We start from the raw sequence: 19,791 nt of genomic DNA on the forward strand, positions 1-19,791 counted from the left end.
TGTGTTTCATATCTGTAAATAAATTTATATATTTTATAAATAATATATTTAATTTTAAAACTTAGTTATTAGTTTCTATAACTAAAACAATTGAATTATTTTAATAATTATTAGTCACATTAAAAATAAAAAAATTATAAAAACATAATATGTTTTATTAATAAAATGTGTTGTATAATCCTGAAATATAAAAATTACCATTCAACTTTAAGAAAATATAAATAATTTATATAAGAAATTTATAATTAGTTTCAAAATTCTATGTACTTAATTTTTGTATAATTTATAATATTTATATAAGAAAAACTATTGCTTTTGAAGTTTTAAAATTAAAATAATTTATATAAGAAAAATTTCTAAGTAGTTTCGAAATTTAATATTTTTATTTTTGCATAATTTATATATATTTTATGATTTATATTTTACTATAATATATTTTTCATAAAAATATAATAATTTAAATATGTTATACTATTTAATTTTAAAATAATAATCACAGTATTTTGATAAATTTTAATTGTAAAATCTAAATATTTATTGCTATTTTGTTGTATTATTTTAAAGGAATGTATTGATTAATTTTTGAAAATAAAAAAATACAGCAAAACCAAAAACCAAAATCAAAATCAAAATCTAAAAACCAAAAACCAAAAAGTAAAAGCTGAAAACCAAAAACCAAAATCTAAAAACCAAAAACTAAAATCTAAAAACCAAAAACTAAAATCTAAAAACCAAAAACTAAAATCTAAAAACCAAAAACTAAAATCTAAAAACCAAAAACTAAAATCTAAAAACCAAAAACTAAAATCTAAAAACCAAAAACTAAAATCTAAAAACCAAAAACTAAAATCTAAAAACCAAAAACTAAAATCTAAAAACCAAAAACTAAAATCTAAAAACCAAAAACTAAAATCTAAAAACCAAAAACTAAAATCTAAAAACCAAAAACTAAAATCTAAAAACCAAAAACTAAAATCTAAAAACCAAAAACTAAAATCTAAAAACCAAAAACTAAAATCTAAAAACCAAAAACTAAAATCTAAAAACCAAAAACTAAAATCTAAAAACCAAAAACTAAAATCTAAAAACCAAAAACTAAAATCTAAAAACCAAAAACTAAAACTAAAAACTACTGAAACAATCATCACCTTAGTGTATTTAATTAGGTTCGGTGTTTGAAAAAAAAAAAAAAAAAAAATAGGTTCGGTGTTTGTTTAGTACCTAATTACTTATGTTGGATTTATATAATTTTTGTCAGGACCTGAGGAATGAGTATTATTTAGCTACAGTTTAATTCCAAGTGTTAATATAATTTATAATTTATTTTTTTAGTAAAAAGCCAAAAACTTTCTATATTTTATAAAGGCAGAAATTTTCAAAATTTAACATATGATCCGAGAGCCACATCAACATATGTTTTTTAAAAATTAGAGATGACAATATCTGATATATTCTCATTTCTGACATTGAATTTTTTTTTTCTCGTCGATATGTTTTTAATATTAAAGGATACGGGTCAAACTCAGGAAAATTACAATAAAAACCCAAAATAAAAACTCAAACTCGATAACCAATTGGGTCTATAACCTTCCGGCCCAACTTGAGAAACCCTAATCTCATAACCGGATAGAGAGCAGCGGCCTCGAATGTCCAGCATTTCTGACATTGAATATTAATTGGTTTATTTATATTACCACATAATTAAAAATAGAAAATACTGTATATTGGAGTGTAGAATATCTCATGGAACCGTCTTTGGTGTAGTTATTGTTTTAAAAAAAAAGGTTACAACAGATTTTGTTGGTAATGTTTAAATTCTTATATATTAGGGTATACTAATACTTAAAAATACTTTTTGTTTGTGTAAAAGACAGTATATTATTTTGTAAATAGAATTTTATATTAATGTCACATAGAAACGGAAGCGAGTACATGGAAGCAGAATCATATACAAGCATATAATTGATATTTTTTAAAAAAATTAGGAAGCGGATACGTGTTGGAATCGTATATCCAAATATAAATATATATATATATATATATACATAAAAATTATTTTACAAAATTATGACTAAAAATATGTGATTCGAAATAAAAATTTACTTATTCATTTTTAATAATTTTCCATTTAGTTGATTTCATGTTTTAATTATAAAAATACTAACAAATTAAGCTTATAAAAATATTATCAAACTAATTATTTTTAATAGTTCATAAATATCTGTCACAACGTATTTGAATAAATATGCGCTATCTTTTATAAAAATTATTATGCACAAAGATAATTTATAGTTGTAGTTTTGATATTTGCATATTTTCTATTTCCTTTATTTTAATACTATTAATTTTAGTTTAATAAAAAATAAAAATATAATTTTATTTTTTATACTTATTTATGACACTGAGTTTTTAAAATGAAAGTGTGATTCCTAAACAAAAGCGTAAGCTTCCAACATGTTTTTAAAGAAGTATTTTTGGAAACTTATTGGAAGCGAGATTTCAGAAGCTTCCACGGACTTCCGGTTCCGAAGCCGGAAGCGGACGTCTGACGAAGCTTTTATGCAACTTAAAGTTGCCGCATTTAATAGCATTGACTGCAAACAAATTACTTATTTTATTAATCTACGCTTTTAAGGTTTAGTTACTTAAGCGTATACCGATAAAAATATATTTAATAATGTATCATTCTAGTATATGTAAACTATGTTACTTATTGTTTGATTTATTAAATGATAAACCAGAAAACTTATAATAAATAGTTCAAATCTCTTGTTCTTACAATTATAATAGCTAGATAGGGTATTATGGAAAAACAAATATTAGACGGAGTATCAAATCTCTCATTCTTCGAACAAAATAAAAAAGAAGTTATTGGAATCTTGTAATGACATTTCATTAAAAACTTTTTAGGAATAAAAATCAAAACTAATTTTTTGATTTGAATGAAATAACGTGTATATATATATAGTGCTCCCAATATTAAAAATCTCTTTGATTTTAAAAAAGTGTAATTATGAAATTGTCAGGATCAAATAACATATTAGAAACCACATATTTAAAAAATAATTTGTATGCATAAAAGTATATACATTAGAGTAAGCACATAAATCAAAACCAATACATTTTGTTTATTTACAATCATGTTTTTGGTAAATAAATCAAATAAATAAAAAAAAATTTAACAACATTTTATTACTACTTTAAATAGTGTACGGCCAATACAAATATCTAACAAACCAAAATTTTATTTTAATATATATATATATATATATATATATTCATGATATTAAAAAATAATGAATAAATATTAACCTATTCTATGATATATATATATATATATATATATATATATATATATATATATTATTTTTAAAAATATATTTTAATATATACACTTATCATAGTATTCAAGAAATTTAATTCATAAATAGATATTAACAATATCCACATATAATATCATAGTTGCATTTTGTTTCTTATATTTAGTTTATTATTTTAATAACTAATATTATAGCGAGTTTCTCTGATTCTTTTTGGAAATTTTTTATTTTAATATATATATATATATTTAACATGATATTAAAAATAATTAATAAACAATAATCTATTCTACGATATAAACCGAAATTTTAATATTTCAGTGTAAATGTTTATAATTTAAATTCAGTATTATACTTTCGAAAATATATTATATTTTATATATTTAATAAATATTTAAGTAAAATATAAATGAAGAAATCACTGTTATTTACACTTCTAAAGAAAGTCATTTGACTTTTAAAATCTGTTTAGAATTGAAAAGCTAAAAAATGACTATTTAAGAAAGTTGACCAAAAAAAAAATGGCATATACCAATTTAGAGAGGCTAAGATCATCTCAAAATCTTTTATATATATTTTAGTCAAAAAAAAAATCTTATATAGATATTATTTACTTTTTTTCCTTAGACGTCGCTTAAATTTTATTATATATTAATTACATAAAGAGAATGATTCAATGAAAATAGGGAATATGGATAAATAAAATATCTCCAGTGCAGTTTTTTTATAACCATACTTCAGAACAGGCTACCACCAGTAACGTGTTTTTTTTATGCAAGTTAAGAATCCAAACAGAATTATATATAAATACATTGCATATCAGTCAAGAAAGTGAGGAGACACAGAAACAAAACGAAAATGGATTTAAGAAAAACATGGTTGGTTTTATACATTCTCTTAATCTTTCATCTTCAGCACAATTTTCCTTCTGTTAATTCAAAGCCTTCCTCTATTGATACGTACTACGAGAGTCTTCATCCCAGAGCCACAAAACCAGATGTTGTTGATTTTGAAAGAAAGGATCAAGAATTAGTTGTAGTTATAAAAAAAGAAGGTGGTGGAGGATGGCGTGGTGGTGGCGGTGGAAGCACCGGAATAGGAGGCGGTAGAGGATGGCATGGCTTGCTTGGTTGGCGTGGCGGCGGCATCGGAATAGGAGGCGGTGGAGGATGGCGTGGCTGGCGTGGCTGGCGTGGCGGCAGCGGTGGCACCGGAATAGGAGGCGGTGGAGGATGGCGTGGCTGGCGTGGTGGTGGCGGCGGTGGCGGCGGCGGTGGAGGATTGCCTGGCGGCGGTGGCGGCAGCGGTGGAGGATTGCCTGGCGGCCGCGGCGGAAGCACGGGAAAAGGAGGCGTTGGACCTCTAATTCCGATTTCGATGCAAACCGGTGATCGTGGTACTCACCGTTCAAGCAGCAGCCGGAATATTCGAGGGGGAGTGTGTGTTGTCTGTTGGTTGAGTTTATTGGTTTTAGTCGATTTATTATTGGTTTAGAAGAGTCTTAAGTATTTGTTGGCCGTTTAAATCAAAATCTGTGAGGTCAATGTTTGACATCAGGTCTAGTTTGGTCTGAGATTGATTGGGCCACTGATAACAACATTGATTCATGTGTGATTTTTTTTAAAATGGATTTAATAGACATATTCCTAGAAAATTATGTTACATTTAATAAATCTAAACAATTACATTTATCTATTTTATATATAATTAAATTTAAATGATATTAACATAGATATATAGTAATATGGCTATCTATTAAATGAGACTTTATAATCATATAGTTTTATGGTGAGAAATTTTCATGTTTACCACTTTATTAGTGTCATTATTCATGTTTACCACCTGTAAAGAAACATTTTCAAAAATATTTTTATCATTAAGATGCAAAAGACTTTTATACTCATATTCTCTATATGTATAATAAATAATTATTTAAATAAACAAAAATAAAAAAAATTATGTTTTCGAATTATACTTTTTCAAATTCGAACTTTTTTATAATTTTTTTTGAATTTGTTTTCAAAAATTATTTTTGAAAATCAAAAATTATTTTTGAAACTATTTAAAAAAAAATTTAAGTCTTTATTTAAATATTTATTAGAATCCTAAATTTCACATTCCAAAAACTCTACCCCACCCCTCAACACTAAACTCTAAGTCTAAATTAATTAACCTTTGAGTCATAAATGTCTTTTCACTCTTTAAAAGTAAAGGTAAAAATGGTTAGTGTAAACATGAAAAGTGGTATTATGAATGTAGTATTTTTGGCAATTTCCCTTTTATGATCATTCGTATTTTTTTATAACAAAGTTTTAAAATCATTGATAACAAAAAATTTTGGGACTTGTAATAAGTTCCTAATTCATAAATGTTTTTGAAAATTCATAGCAAATTTTTAAATTAAAATATTTATGTATTTTATATGGTATATAGTTTACTATATATATTATATAAATATTTGTTAAATGAGAATTTTTACTCATATGGTTTTAAGATCATGTGTATTTATAATAAAATCTTAAGCCATTGATCATAATTTTTTTAACATGAGACTTATAATAGTTTTAATAATTTATAGTCGTTTTAAAAATGTAAAATATAGCATATACGAAAAATCTAAATTTTAATTAAATGTTAATTTGAGTTGGTTAGGTAAAGTAATACTACATACTAACTAAGATAAAGCAATTTTTTTTTAAGTATTTGAGTTGATTTTTTTTGTATGTGAGTTGACTCAATTTGGAGGACTTGTTAAGTTTTATTCAGTTAATCAACATTAAATAAAAATATATTAGTTTATTACACAATTTTTTTAATCTCACACTTAATTTGAAATAGAAGAAGTATATTGTTATGTTGGAAAAAGTAAAAAAAAAAACAGATAACATGGAAAATGCTATATGGTAGAAAATGACTACAATCTCCAGAAATGTGATGATTTGGTGATATGAATAGTTTATTTAAATTCGTCAACATATAGAAATGGATCGCTATAAAAAGCGAAAACATATATATATGGACTAATTAAGCAAAAGTTTTGAACATTTTTGCTTTATTTATTTTGAAGAAATATAGTTCCCAAATATAAGATTAGGAAAGATTGATTAGGTAAAGTAATTTTATACTAGATCTTGATCTGCGCGCACGGATTTTTATTTTCATTTATTTTTATATAAATATTTTTTTTTCAATTCTAAATTGGTATATATTATAATATATATGTGTCTATCAATTTTCAAAGCATAATAAGTTTACGGTATATTTTTTTCTTTGATTAGATTATTTCAAACTTTCACATGTATTTGTATTTTCTTCTATATATATATTTTTTTGGATTATTATTTCATTACTAAAATCGTAACTATATATATGAAGATTAGAAAAATATTGTTTTATTGTGATATTCAAAGATATTGTAACATTTCACAAATTTAGAAAGTTTTTTAAAAAATTAAACTTTTCGCTTCATAGATTTATATTATCGAGTAAATGATTAAACATTTGGTTTTTGTTTAATTTTTAAAATAAACTATATAGTTTAAAATTTGTTTTCATTGGTTTAAGGTAGTAAAGATTAATCATTGTTAGATAATATGATTTTTGCTATATAAAAAAAAATCTTTATAATTTTAAAAGTTAACATCGACAAATATTTAAATATTTAACATATAGAGGTATAGTATTACAACATTAAATTATATATATTTAATTTATACAATCTATAAATCCAATGGATTATCTATCGTTTAAATCCAATTATGATAGCCCAATAAAAATTTCTGGTAGGTCCCAAATTTAAATGATAAGATTAGAGATTAAATGTAACATGACTTTCTAAGAATATGTCCATTAGGTCCATTTTTAAAAAAAAATCACACATGAATCAAAGTTGTGACTTATGTTTTAATATATAAGATATACTCCCTCCATTTCATATTAAGTGTCGTTTTAGAGAATTTTTTTGTTACAAAATAAATGTCGTTTTCGATTTTTAATGCAAAATTTATTAATTTTATGCAAAATTTATTTTTCTATTCGTTGAAATATAGTTAGGTGTATAGGTAATAGTGTTTTTTATAGGAAATGTACAAAATTAATTGTTTTATTAATCCGTGTGCCAAAATCTAAAACGACACTTATAATGAAACAGAGGGAGCAGTGACTAAGATAAAGCAAAATTAAAAAAAAAAAGTATTTTATCGAGGATGAGTTAAAAGAAAGTACAGAGAACAATGAGCTGTTACCGAATAAAAGACAGTTTGGTTCCGTCCCACCAGACTTCCCAGATCACATTGTGGACCTTGATAGTGATATTTTACATATATGCTTAAATTACACAGTTATATACATCAGCTTAATCTACATATTGGCTAACATTTTCTACAATTTTATTCGACATTTTCTATTAAAAATTATAAAACACAAGATAAAATAAAGTAAATGTTAGAAAACATCATCAAATAACACGAAGAAATAACGAATTTGAACTCACAATGTATGAATTCTAAAGCTCAGATGAAAAACTTCAGCAACTCCACTACAAATCTCTCAATAGTCAAGAGCAGAGTCATCAAATGTCATGAAGTATAAGAAAATATGAGAACATGATTTTTTCTCGTAATAAACTCTTTTAAGTGGACAACACCCAGTCTTCTATCAGTCAGTCCAGAATCGATTCTAACTTTTCTAAACCGTAAAATGAAATCAATCATTAACTAATTCATTTTCTTTGTGCCCCCACAAAGATTACAACCCAAAAATAACAAATCAACGATCAAATTTAACGTCACTTTTCTGTATCAATCTTGCCAGTGTATGTATGCGGATTTTATGGAATGGTCCAGTTCTACAATAATACATTTTCAGTGGCTTTGATTAGTTATTGGGCCACTTTTAATTTTATGAATCCATGGACCATCAGCCGAAACTTTTAAACATAGCGAACTTATTCCTTTGGGGTGCACTATAACTTGTATTCTTATATCATCTCGGATTCTCGATGATATTGGAGAAAACGAAAGAAGCTTTTTCACTTTTTATAAGAGTTGTGGTTGAGAACTTTGTGACCGCCACCTTTTGGTTAGATTAATAGCAAAGTACTCACCTTTATATAATTAACGAGTTGTAAAAGTAGTTTGCGATAAACTATAGTGTCCTAACAAGAAGAATATTGTAGGCATCGAGTAAAAGAAACATCAACAACCATTCACAGAAGTAGAAATGTAGAATACACATTAGATGCTTGAGTTTGAACTGGTTTTAAAGAGAACGTAAGTTTATTCAACCAGATTGAACCAACGTGCCACTAACCAACCTAATACCAGCAATAAGTGACACCGACCAAACCATAAGTAAACCAAATTCACTTGGCATTATCAACAAAGGTGGATTGTCTTCAAAAAAGCAAGCCAGATAAATAATGGTAAAGTGATCACGCAAAAGAATCAACACAAACAATTATCACGTTGAAAAAATCAGGTTAAATCATTTTTGGAAGTGGAGCCTTATCTGATGACGCATATCTGTTCGAGAGTATCATTTACCACTACTATTGCTTTAACTTTGATTTGACATTTACTTCACGATTTGTTTTATTTATTTTCCTTTTCTTTTTGGAGTCGGCTATCTTCTTTATTAATTGTAGCCGTTGCCTGTGGTGTTATTTGAAGTTTGTACGGTTGTGATTTAAATAAAACCTTATCAGGAGGAGATGTTTAAATCGAAACTGTACAACTTTTGTCTACCGTCCAGATAGAGAGAAGAAAGTACTGTCAAAGTCAGATATTCGGTCTCTTTCTATCTCTCTAGTCTCTGTCTACTCAGACTATCTTGCCACGTGGCCTTCATAAAGAAAGAAGAGAATCATCACAGAATTTAAACGCGCGATCAACCAAAGACTCTGGTTGCTGCATCATGAAACACAAGCCCAACTTGAGATTCCAAACTGCTAGAAGAACAGTGTCGGTGATTTTGTCCCTGTGCAACTCTCAAATTGATTTTGTGTGTTTTAACTTCTTTTTTCCATCTAATATTTTATTAAAGGACTATGCCCAACAAAAACTCACATACAAGATTTAAAAAGCCCAAACACAAAAGAGGCGAACTAAAAAAACCCATTGAGACTAACTCAACCCATTAACCGAACGGCGCCACCTTTCGCCACGCGTCTAGAAACGCACATGGACGCCACGTGTTGAGATCCACTCCTTCTAGAGACACGCGTCACCCGGTCACTACACCACGACCGACACCGAGAAGACATCGCCGGAGAAGACGAAACCACCAGTAGTTTCGCCGGAACACGCCGGAGACTAAAACCATCTCACCCATCATTTTCGCCTGGACTCTTTCGAACGAAGAGTATCATCGAGACTATCCCGAGATCTCCTCCAGAGCCATCAAACCCAACTCTTCTTCCCTCACCGCTTGAGACCCTTCGACGATGAGCTTTCATCAACCCGTAACCGATCCAAAAGAAAACCGTTCAGACCAAACGGTCTTTAATCAGACCAAACGGTAAGATCAAAGCCACTAAAGGATAGTCAATCGACATCAATCGAACACGATCTGCGAGATTCGAGAGTCAATTGAGCAGATAAACACAAATAGGCCTTGATCGGACGGAACCAGAAAAAAACCCGGAATAAGCCGGAGAAAGCGAAGATAAACGCTTCCCGGAAAAACAAAGCCGGCGAAGAAGAACTGAAGAAGCTTCTTCTACCCAGAGTCTAAGCCCGATGAACGGGAAACTAGACCAGAGATGATCCGGCGAGCTAAACCCAAGATTTCTCTCTCCTCTGTGTAAGATTTTAGAGAGGGAATAGAACTGAGAGAAAAATTATTTTTCTTTGTAAATGTTTTTTTGTAAATAATAGAATAATAGAAGCGAGTAAAATATAAAACAAAATTATTGTTTAAACCATGAATGATTAAGAGAAAAACAGAGAGAGATTAAGGAACCGTCAGATTACCAAAAAAAAAAAAAAAAAAAAAAAAAAGATTGTCCGTCAGTCTTTTGTCTGCATGTGAAAGAGTTGGGTAATAAGGAGACAAAGAAATGGCCAGTGAAGTGATAATCCAGTTGATCTAAATTCCCAAATTACCCTTCCTTGCTTGACCGAAACTCTCACGAGCGAATTTTGGTACGGCATAACCTTACACGTGGGAGAATCATTACAGTTCTCATTCCCTTAAAACCTGAAGCCTAACCGTTGAATTTGTTCTTAGTTAACACAACACAATAATTCTTGTGTTATTTCATGTCAAAACACTGACAAACTCGAATCTAAAATCGAATATTTATTTATTGATATTGTTTTGTGTCATCCGTGTGATGAGTAAGAAAGCGACTGATATCTTATTAGTCTTCGGATTTTAATAAGATAAACTCAATAAATGCTAATTACGTTTTTGATGTAACAGAAATAGGAGAATGATCTAATATGATGAAAAATAGTATTGCACTAAATATTTTCGTAGAGAATATGATTAAATTCTATCCTCTAAACTGTAAGCTGACAAAATATTCCTCGTATCACTTGAGTTTGGTAAATCAGGAATGTTGGATATAAAGTTTAAGAAAAACAACTAAAACAAACAATGTTGAGATATAGAGAATAAAGGTTTCGTGTATAAAAATAAAATGCCTAAATTGTACCAAATATGAAGCATGTGCAGGACTTGGAAGAACATCTCCAATTTTCATTTCTAAAACGTGATGATTAGTTGCAAATCGATATTTTATTAACATTGAAAATTTTAGTAATTCAAGTTCAAAAAAAAAAAAATTATTATTTTCTGTAAGACTGATTCCATGCCGCAGCAATATCAAAAAGAATTCATGCTTTCCCGTACTAAATTAAAATTAGACCCACTGTCCACTGACATAGGTTTACTTACATAACTAATTAGTATAAATAATCCAACTCTATTTTACCTTTTTCTTTCTTTCTCTTAAAATGTATTTCCAAACATTTTTTTGTCATAATGTATATTTTTTTTAAACAGTCATAAACATAAGAATTATAATGAATATAATGTAGAATTGTGTGTGTTTATTCATCCTAATCCCATTAAGAATATTATTTAAAAATGTAGAGAGAAGAGATAGGGTGAAAAAAGGAGAGGCCAATGGGGATGAAACAAAGCAGCACGCTTTGCTTCCTCCACTTAAAACTACTACTACCCTACGGTTCTTTGAGAGATAAAGAGAGGATTGCGTGTGTTTGACACCAATACATTTTTTTTTTATAATTCTTGGTTACAATTTATTAGTGATGTTCTGGTTTGATGATTCCTTTTGCTTTTCCTCTGGTTTAATCACTGTCTCTCCTTCCGTAATAATCTGACTTTCTTCTGTTCCTCTTTTCGCTGTAATTCCCAAAAATCTCCTCCCTTTTCAGAACCCACCATAAAGTTTACATTTTGACTCTCTTTTTTTTGTTTTGAAAAAGCGATGCTTTCTTTTGTATAAAAGACCCACTAATCCACCTCTCTAGCTTCTCACACCATTTCATCTCCTTCCTCCCTCTGTCTTCCTGTTTTATGGGTTTCTGAGAGTTTCAGAGATCTCTTTTGTTGCGTGAACAAGTTGTCAACTTTCAGACAAACAATTATTTACCTGTCGGAATACCTTTCTTTCGGTCCAAGAACAGCAAAAACCTAATGGAGGGTTATTCAAGAAACTGGTTTCGCGATGACAAAGCCTCTGTTTACAACTCCGAAGAGAAGAAACTCGAGCTAAAGCTTGGCCCCCCTGGCGAAGACGGAGATGGTTCATCGATGATACGACACATCAAGAAAGAACCAAAAGACAAATCTATCCTCTCTCTCGCTCGCAACCACTTCTCTTCTCCTTCCACCACCAACAAAACCACATCTCAGAAAAGGTTTAAATCCTCCCATTTTTTTTTGACCTCACCTTTTGTTTTTATCTGTTTTGTAACGTTTTGACATGATGATATTCACTTGAAACCAACCAATATTAATGGTCCCATCATCTGCTTCATGTCTGCTTATTATTGGATCTCAAAGTTTCTCCCTTCACACATGTTTTTTACTGCCTTTTCTTGTTTTTTTTCCAACTTTTTATTTTTTGTTAGTTTTTCAGATTATTTACAGTATTTGCTCTGTTTCACCTTTTTAATCATCTTCAGATCCTTTCAGTTCTGTTTCTGTGTGATTATTAACCATTTTTCTTTTTCTTTTATGTCTTGTGTTTAAAGAACTGCTCCTGGTCCAGTGGTGGGTTGGCCTCCGGTTAGATCATTCAGGAAGAACTTGACAAATGGAAGCTCTTCAAAGCTTGGAAATGAGTCCACCTCCAATGATGTTCTCCTCAAGAACCAGAAGCGTGATGATGGTAATGGCCCAGAGAAGCCAATGCAACCAAAGAGGCAAGGAGGCTTGTTCGTGAAGATCAACATGCACGGTGTTCCTATTGGTCGTAAAGGCGACCTCAGTGCTCATAACAGCTATCAACAGTTATCTTTCACTGTCGACAAGCTCTTTAGAGGTCTTCTTGCAGGTAAATTTACCCTTATACTGTGGTAAAAATGTTCAAGATAAAGGGTCATTAGCTCTTTTGTGACTAATGTTTGTTGTCTGATGTTATTAGCTCAAAGAGAATCATCATCATTTGGAGAAGAAGAGAAACCAATCACTGGGTTGTTGGATGGGAATAGAGAATATACTCTTACTTATGAGGACAATGAAGGAGACAAGATGCTTGTAGGAGATGTCCCATGGCAGTAAGTATCTTTCTACTTTCTTTTTCTGAATATTATTCAGCTTTGATCAATAACAAACTAAAGCATCTTTGTTTGTCAGTATGTTTGTATCTTCGGTGAAAAGGCTGCGTGTGATCAAAACCTCTGAGATTTCCTCAGCATTAACATGTAAGTTTAATTTTCAGATTTGAGATCATTTTTGCCTATGGCTCTTTATGTGAAGTTAAATAATTTTTATCTAAATTTTGTAGATGGAAATGGAAAGCAAGAGAAGATGAGAAGCTGATGAAATAACTTTCACACTTAAAGAAGTAGAGATGTTATCTTTTTTTGCTTTTGCCTTTTTTCTTAACTCTGATGAGTTTTGTGGTATTTGAAATGTGTTTTTGATTCAAGTCTGATGTACATTCTGGTGTGCTACATCTTCTTTTGAGAATTTCATAGATGAGTTTTGTTGGAATTCAAAACCAGACAAATGAAAAGTATGATTTTGGTTATTGAGTATAATTACAGATACACTACTTTTTAGTCATTATGGTCTCTTTTGTCTAAAGCTTTTCGATCATGATTAGTCACACTTAAAGAGCAGCAATTTTATTGAATATTGTAGCTCCCTAAAGTTTTTTAAAAAATATTTTGGAAAGAGGAAAATAAACAATCTTTCCTTCTCTGCAAAAGCTCTTTTAGCTTCATTAACCCTACACTCGGGCTATTGTAATGAAACTACGAGAGAGAAAGGGTTTAAAGACATCTACCACTTTTCTTTAAAGGAGTTTTAAGGGGACGGACAGATGCTCTCAAACCATTTTCTGGTCATATCTTAATACTGTTATATGTTTTGGCCAACAAAAATTACATATATACTTCTACTCATTTGGATACAAACATCATAGGGCTATATATCATCTTTTGATTAAATATCTAAATATTTGATCTGACTAATAAAGATTTAGGATTGTGTTGTTGCGTCTTTGCATGCTGATCTTAAATTTCACAATATTGTATTTTGTTTCTTTCATTTCTTAAGAATAGTTGAGTTGTTAAAAAAAAAAGAATAGAGATGCAAAATAATGTGAAATTTCTATGTATACAATTAGATTAAAAGAAGAAGTGTACCCAAAAAAAAAAAAAAGTCTGAAGAAAGAAAAAATTGTGGCTGTTGGAATATTTGAGAAAGAGGCTTAAAACAAACATTGAATGCAGTGAAGAGTCTTTATCGTTGAGAGAGACTTGCCTAACTATTCAAAGCAGCAATATGAGACTCGGTTTACTTTTTCTGTTTGCCCCAACCCCAAGAATGTGGAGGAAGCACCCCGCTTTGAAATAATTTGTGGATTCTGCAGTGTTTTAGTTCTTTTTTTGTGAAGGGCAGTGTTACTTGCTCAACCCTATCCTACCAACATAATTAACCAGACTTAGAATCCCGAAACTTCCGATTTTTACTGTTCATCCTCGTCCCCACAGCCTTCCATTGCCTCCTCCTGATCGATCCTCACGAGACACGCCTTGTCAAAAGCTTGATCGTCTCGTTCCTTCAATGGCTTGGGTGTAAAACGCCATCTTCCCGGCAAGATCTTGATTCACATCCACAACACCCGCCCCGCTCCGCGATCAACATCAACCTTAACTGTAAGCTAATCACTTCACTTCCATAATCATGTCTTGATGTTTAGCACTCAGAAATGAAATGACATCACAGTAACAATTATACCACTGCATGAAGTTGTGAGAACGTAGTACAAAAATTATTTATTGTAGAGAGACGGTCAGGAAAAGTCCGCCATTTTAACTGTAGGTGGAAACAAAAAAATCCATTTAATAAAAATAGGACCAACTATAAAACAAAAAATTAGAACTGGCTGGGTCTTTTTCTTCTTGTCCCAAAGATCTTTATTTTACAAGTCCCAAAATATCGTTTGATTTTTCTAGCAAATGTTTGCTGCTTCAACAAAATTTGCTGCTTACAGTGTCGTAGCTTGGAACAGACAACACTGCCAAACAAAAAAAGAGCCAGACACAATATTAAGGACACAAGATCATTGTTTTATTATACCTCTGCAAGTGAAAAGGTATATGAAACGTATAAGTTAAAAGAGAAATGTTTATTACCCTCTCCGAAGGAACCCATTGTCAAAGGCTTAGAAATAATCTTGCTGGTGAAATCAGTAATGTCCTTCAACGTAAGTCCGTCTACTGTCTTCAAAAATTGCTCAACTGGCTTCCTGCAATATTTTCAATATAAAAACATTCAGAATAAAGTGAATTTCTTGAAGGTTTTATATTTAAAATGAAATTTTGATGTGTACCTCTCTCCGTATGTAAGTATCTGCCTGCCAATGTCTTCTGCTGCAATCATCTGCATATGACACGCGTTAACTCGTTAGTAACATCTATTTGAAATCGAATAAATCGGTTTCATCGTAAAGTGAGAGAGTGAAAGAATACCCGAGATTCCAAATTCATCAGAACTGCAGATTTTGTGGCTGCCTTGGCACGATCAAGATGCTTCTGGTTAACTGTCCAAACACATAAACACAAGGAAAATGTTTCATACATGTAAAGTATTGTATCCACTTTTAAGTGACAGCAAGGAAGAAACAAACTGTAAACCTTTTCCTCCGGCAACATCTTTCAGTTCTTTAGCTGCTAATTCAATCGCTTTTGCAGCGAACTCAGGACTCTGCAACCATAGATGTAAATCATATCACTATGTTAACCATAATACGTATCAAGGAAGCTAACGCAAACTGAACAATACCCACACAAATTGGTAATATTCCTTTAATACCAAATCTATCATCAATGGGAAAAAGGTGGATGATTGATGGAAGGAAAAACACAGTAAGCAAAATCCTGATTTTGCTGAACTCACCGAGCAACCATAGATTCCAAACAATCCGGTGTTGTTAAAGATGCTAGTGAATGCAGTGCATGACTGAACTTGCTGATATTCGTTTAGAATACGGAGATCTGTAACCAGACACATGAACTTGTATCACTACTACTGATCCTCTAGCAGAGCGTGATAATTTATAATGAACTAGTTCAAGAAACAGCAAAAAAAAAAAAAAAAAACTTCTAAGCCATAAAATACACAAGATTTGACTTACATAGCCATGAGTGCATTCCTTTGCCAGGGCCTCCAGCTGAGAATGAGCCGCCTCCTCCCATGAGCATCTAATAGCAAATATATTTAAATTACATATCAGCCTTTCCTAAGAAATAGGATTTGATTGAAACAAGTGAAAGTATTAACACGAGGAAAAATTAAACATTCAATTTAGGCACCTGGAGAACAGTGGCAATGACTGCTTCTTTCTCGTTATTCCAGCCAGGCACCTCAAAAGCAAGCGCAAAGTGTGTAGCCTGAAGAAGACCAAAAAGCTCAATTAGAGTTGTAACATAAAAACAATTTCATCTCGAACACACTTGTTTATTACTCCAACGACAGTAAATATGTAATAGATACCTCTCCACCAGTATGTTGGCGAAAATCTCCACCAGTATATTGAGATATCGGCTCCCCTTGGCGCGGTACATTAGGAAGGTCAGAAGTTAATGGCTCAACAACTTGTAAAAGTTCCTCGTGTTCAACTCCACTTGCCGCCAGTACCATACGTGCAGCAGTGAAATTCTCCTGAAACCCCCAGATCAAATGATTAAACAATTGTAATCAGAGGTGTAGATGGTTCTCAAAAGCTGAATGCTGCCTTACAGTCATAAACTCCTCCAAGAGTTCCCCATTCAATCTGTCCAAAGCAGACTCATGAGCATACAGAGGATTTGCCAATGCACCAGAATAACCAGCAGAGTGAACGGCCTCCGTGAGGAGTCCCATAGGGTTCTTTGCAAGCTCTGCTATCTCTACCTTCATCTTACGTAGCTACGAATCAACACAAGAACAATAAGTCACATAAATGTATTCACCAGGGTTATCAAAATAACAACAAAGGAAAAAAAAAGAGATTAAGAAATTTACCTCTTCATTGACTTCCCAATCCAAGAAAGCAGGGTTCCTCACACTGTCAATAAGAACTTCAACCATTCCAGGGACATAGGTTTTCAGAGCATCAATAGTGTAACTCATTTGCTCCCGAGACGCAGACGCCGAGGTGTTGCCTCCAATAGCTTCGATTTCCCTAACAAGACGTAGATGGCTTCTGTTCGTCGTGCTCTTGAAAGCCATCCTTTCAAGCAAATGCGTTGCTCCATGGAAATAAGGAGCCTCATAGATAGAACCACAATCAACATACAAACCAATAGAAGCTGCTGGATTCTGCCAACACAATAACTTTCTCAGTTCATTCCTCGCATGTTATAACGGATGCGATAAGATAATGCGAAAAACAGATGAATAAACGCCATAAGTAAATCAACATAGAGATTTGACGTGGTTCACCAAATTATCGGAGACGATTTAAGATTTTAGAGTAAAAAGAGGATTACAAAAACACAAAATATATAAGAGAGTATCCACGTTCTAAAAGCCTATAGCTGAGACTCAGGTCAGACAACAGACTATATTCAAGCCATATCAACATCGCACTTTCATAGAAATTTCATACTCCCTCCGTTTCATTTATATTTGTGCACACAAATGAAAAAAACATTTAATTTTGTATATTTTCTAAATTAAAACATCATTGTCTATAACAACATTTATTTTGAAACGAAAATTTTACTCTACAATACAACAACAACAACAATTAAATATTAAAATGAAACGGAAGAAGTATAAAATAAAACATAAGGTTGACTTACGGGTGACATCTCCGAGGCGATTTTGAGGCCGTTTGGAAGAGTAGTGATCTTAAGTTTGCTAGGCTCGACGTGGTCAGCAAGTGGAGGAGGAAGAGATACGCCTTGTAGTGGCATGTCCAATGAAGCAAGCGAAGAAGAGGATCCACCAGTCAACCATCCGAAGAAGCCTGTAGAAGAAGAGCTCGTAGCAACAGCATTGGAGCTAGCGTAACGCGCAGGTGCCAAACCTCGGCTAAGAGATCCCTACAAAAAAAAAAGAATACGATAATGATTCCAATCAACGAGTCGCGGATTCACAATTCGTGATCTACTGATTGAGGCAAAAGTCGTTTCTCCTAATCGGATTGACTAGGGATCATTCGTATGCCTAAAACGGTGCTATCATCGTAGGGAATCGATAATCGGAATCCAGATCTATAAATTTTCCGGGAAATCAGTGAATCGGACGAATCTTTTCCCTACTCGAACGTTCCAGAAGCTAAATCGATTATGAAAGGAGAGGTACTGACCTTGAGAGCCTTGGCTCGTGAAGCTGCCGTGCGATACATGGATACTGTGGAAACCCTGAATCGGAGAAAAATGAGTACCGAGTCGACGAAAGAGAAGGCGAGAGGCTGATGAATTTGAGAGGTGAGAGAGACTGAGAATAGTCGCTTTTGTTATTCGATCGAGCATCATCTCTACTTGCTGCTGCTAACGTCCTCAGAGTTTGTTTTAGCAGAGGCCCATCAAATGCGATAAATCTGACCCAGGATTGGCCCATTTAATATAACCCGAGAATAGAAGCCTCCTTTTTCTTACACATAACCAAGAACCCAAAAACCGAACTAACCCGATCTAACCAAATATACTGACTTGAACCGAAACTCAACCCAAAAAAATTTATACTTCGGTTAATGTCTGATAAACTTTCGATTATTTTCAAGATACCCAAACCAAACTGAACCAATCGGTTCTTTCAACAGCCGGAAAACCAAAAAACTGTAAGAGATGGTTTTACAAGTTAATTTAGATCCTTATTCAGATTTGAGCGGTTGCAAGGTTGACATAAATATTTTGAAACCCAGACCAGATCGGTCAATTTTTTATCTGGTTTTGAGTTGTTTAAAAATTAAATTTAAATTAGACCGTCAAAACTAATTCCAAATTGGTCAAATTCGCTAAAAACCAATTATCTGATTCAAAAAGTTTTTTTTAAGAAAGTCATAGTACTTTTTAATATTTTATTTTACTAACTTAGTATACATTATACTAGGTGTCTTCCTGCACTATCTGCAGTAAAAAAATTTAAATATTTTTTAACAGATAAATATAAATTATATTATAAAATTAAATTTTATTAATATTGTAATTTTTTTCGTATCAATATTTTAATATAAATTTGATTTAATTAAACATAAAAATTATATTTAAGAATATGCATGTATATATTTGAAATTATAATCTTAGATAGATTTTTCTGTCTATTTATTTTAATTAAATATATTAAATAAATTTGTAAAAGTTGCATAATTACTAAAAATTAAAATTAAACAATATTTATAAAATTTGTAGATATATAAGAAAATAATAATTTTATGATTAATTTTTATAATTTTCTAAAAAATTGTATACATTTTTGGAAATTTTAGTAATAAAATTGTATAATTTAAAAATATATAATTAAATTAAATTTCGAAATTTATAATGCCTTATTTGAATATATTTATTTTAATGATGATTTATGAGTTATTCCCATAATCTAAAAAAAATTCCAAAAATATAAACTGGCACTAAATGTAATATATGAGTTATTACCATATTTTAAAAAGTTTACCAAAAATATAAATTAACATTAAATGTAATTGTCCATGTCATATTAAAGTATAAGACATGTCATCAATTTCAGTAGTCATGTCATATTTGTTTTGTGAAACTTATTGTCGAAAAGACATGTGGCAAAATCACTTCGCAAATATAGTCTAGGTTAATATAAATTTGAT

The 19,791-nt window shown here is 31.0% G+C and overlaps 3 protein-coding genes across 3 annotated transcripts; 2 read left to right on the plus strand and 1 right to left on the minus strand.

Moving 5' to 3' along the window:
* The first annotated feature begins 4,069 nt into the window (after positions 1-4,069).
* LOC106299579 (glycine-rich cell wall structural protein 1-like) lies at positions 4,070-4,928 on the plus strand. Its single transcript, XM_013735650.1, has one exon. It carries the CDS (start codon positions 4,179-4,181, stop codon positions 4,812-4,814), a length of 636 nt encoding a protein of 211 aa, XP_013591104.1. The 5' UTR covers positions 4,070-4,178; the 3' UTR covers positions 4,815-4,928.
* Positions 4,929-11,503: 6,575 nt separating this feature from the next.
* On the plus strand, positions 11,504-13,545 carry LOC106298269 (auxin-responsive protein IAA18-like). The gene is made up of 5 exons (XM_013734366.1): positions 11,504-12,208; positions 12,545-12,846; positions 12,937-13,069; positions 13,149-13,216; positions 13,300-13,545. The coding sequence occupies exons 1-5, from the start codon at positions 11,985-11,987 to the stop codon at positions 13,332-13,334; spliced, it is 762 nt and encodes a 253-aa protein (XP_013589820.1). The 5' UTR covers positions 11,504-11,984; the 3' UTR covers positions 13,335-13,545.
* Positions 13,546-14,776: 1,231 nt separating this feature from the next.
* On the minus strand, positions 14,777-18,487 carry LOC106301003 (probable mitochondrial-processing peptidase subunit alpha-1). Its single transcript, XM_013737303.1, has 13 exons — positions 18,319-18,487; positions 17,810-18,052; positions 17,028-17,324; positions 16,764-16,931; positions 16,518-16,685; positions 16,337-16,414; positions 16,159-16,225; positions 15,921-16,018; positions 15,659-15,728; positions 15,494-15,564; positions 15,355-15,404; positions 15,158-15,270; positions 14,777-15,039 (listed from the first exon to the last, which is right to left on the minus strand). The coding sequence occupies exons 1-13, from the start codon at positions 18,355-18,357 to the stop codon at positions 14,993-14,995; spliced, it is 1,509 nt and encodes a 502-aa protein (XP_013592757.1). The 5' UTR covers positions 18,358-18,487; the 3' UTR covers positions 14,777-14,992.
* Positions 18,488-19,791: the final 1,304 nt, after the last annotated feature.

The sequence above is a fragment of the Brassica oleracea genome, chromosome C6 (assembly GCF_000695525.1).
Source record: "Brassica oleracea var. oleracea cultivar TO1000 chromosome C6, BOL, whole genome shotgun sequence".
Classification (NCBI taxonomy): domain Eukaryota; kingdom Viridiplantae; phylum Streptophyta; class Magnoliopsida; order Brassicales; family Brassicaceae; genus Brassica; species Brassica oleracea.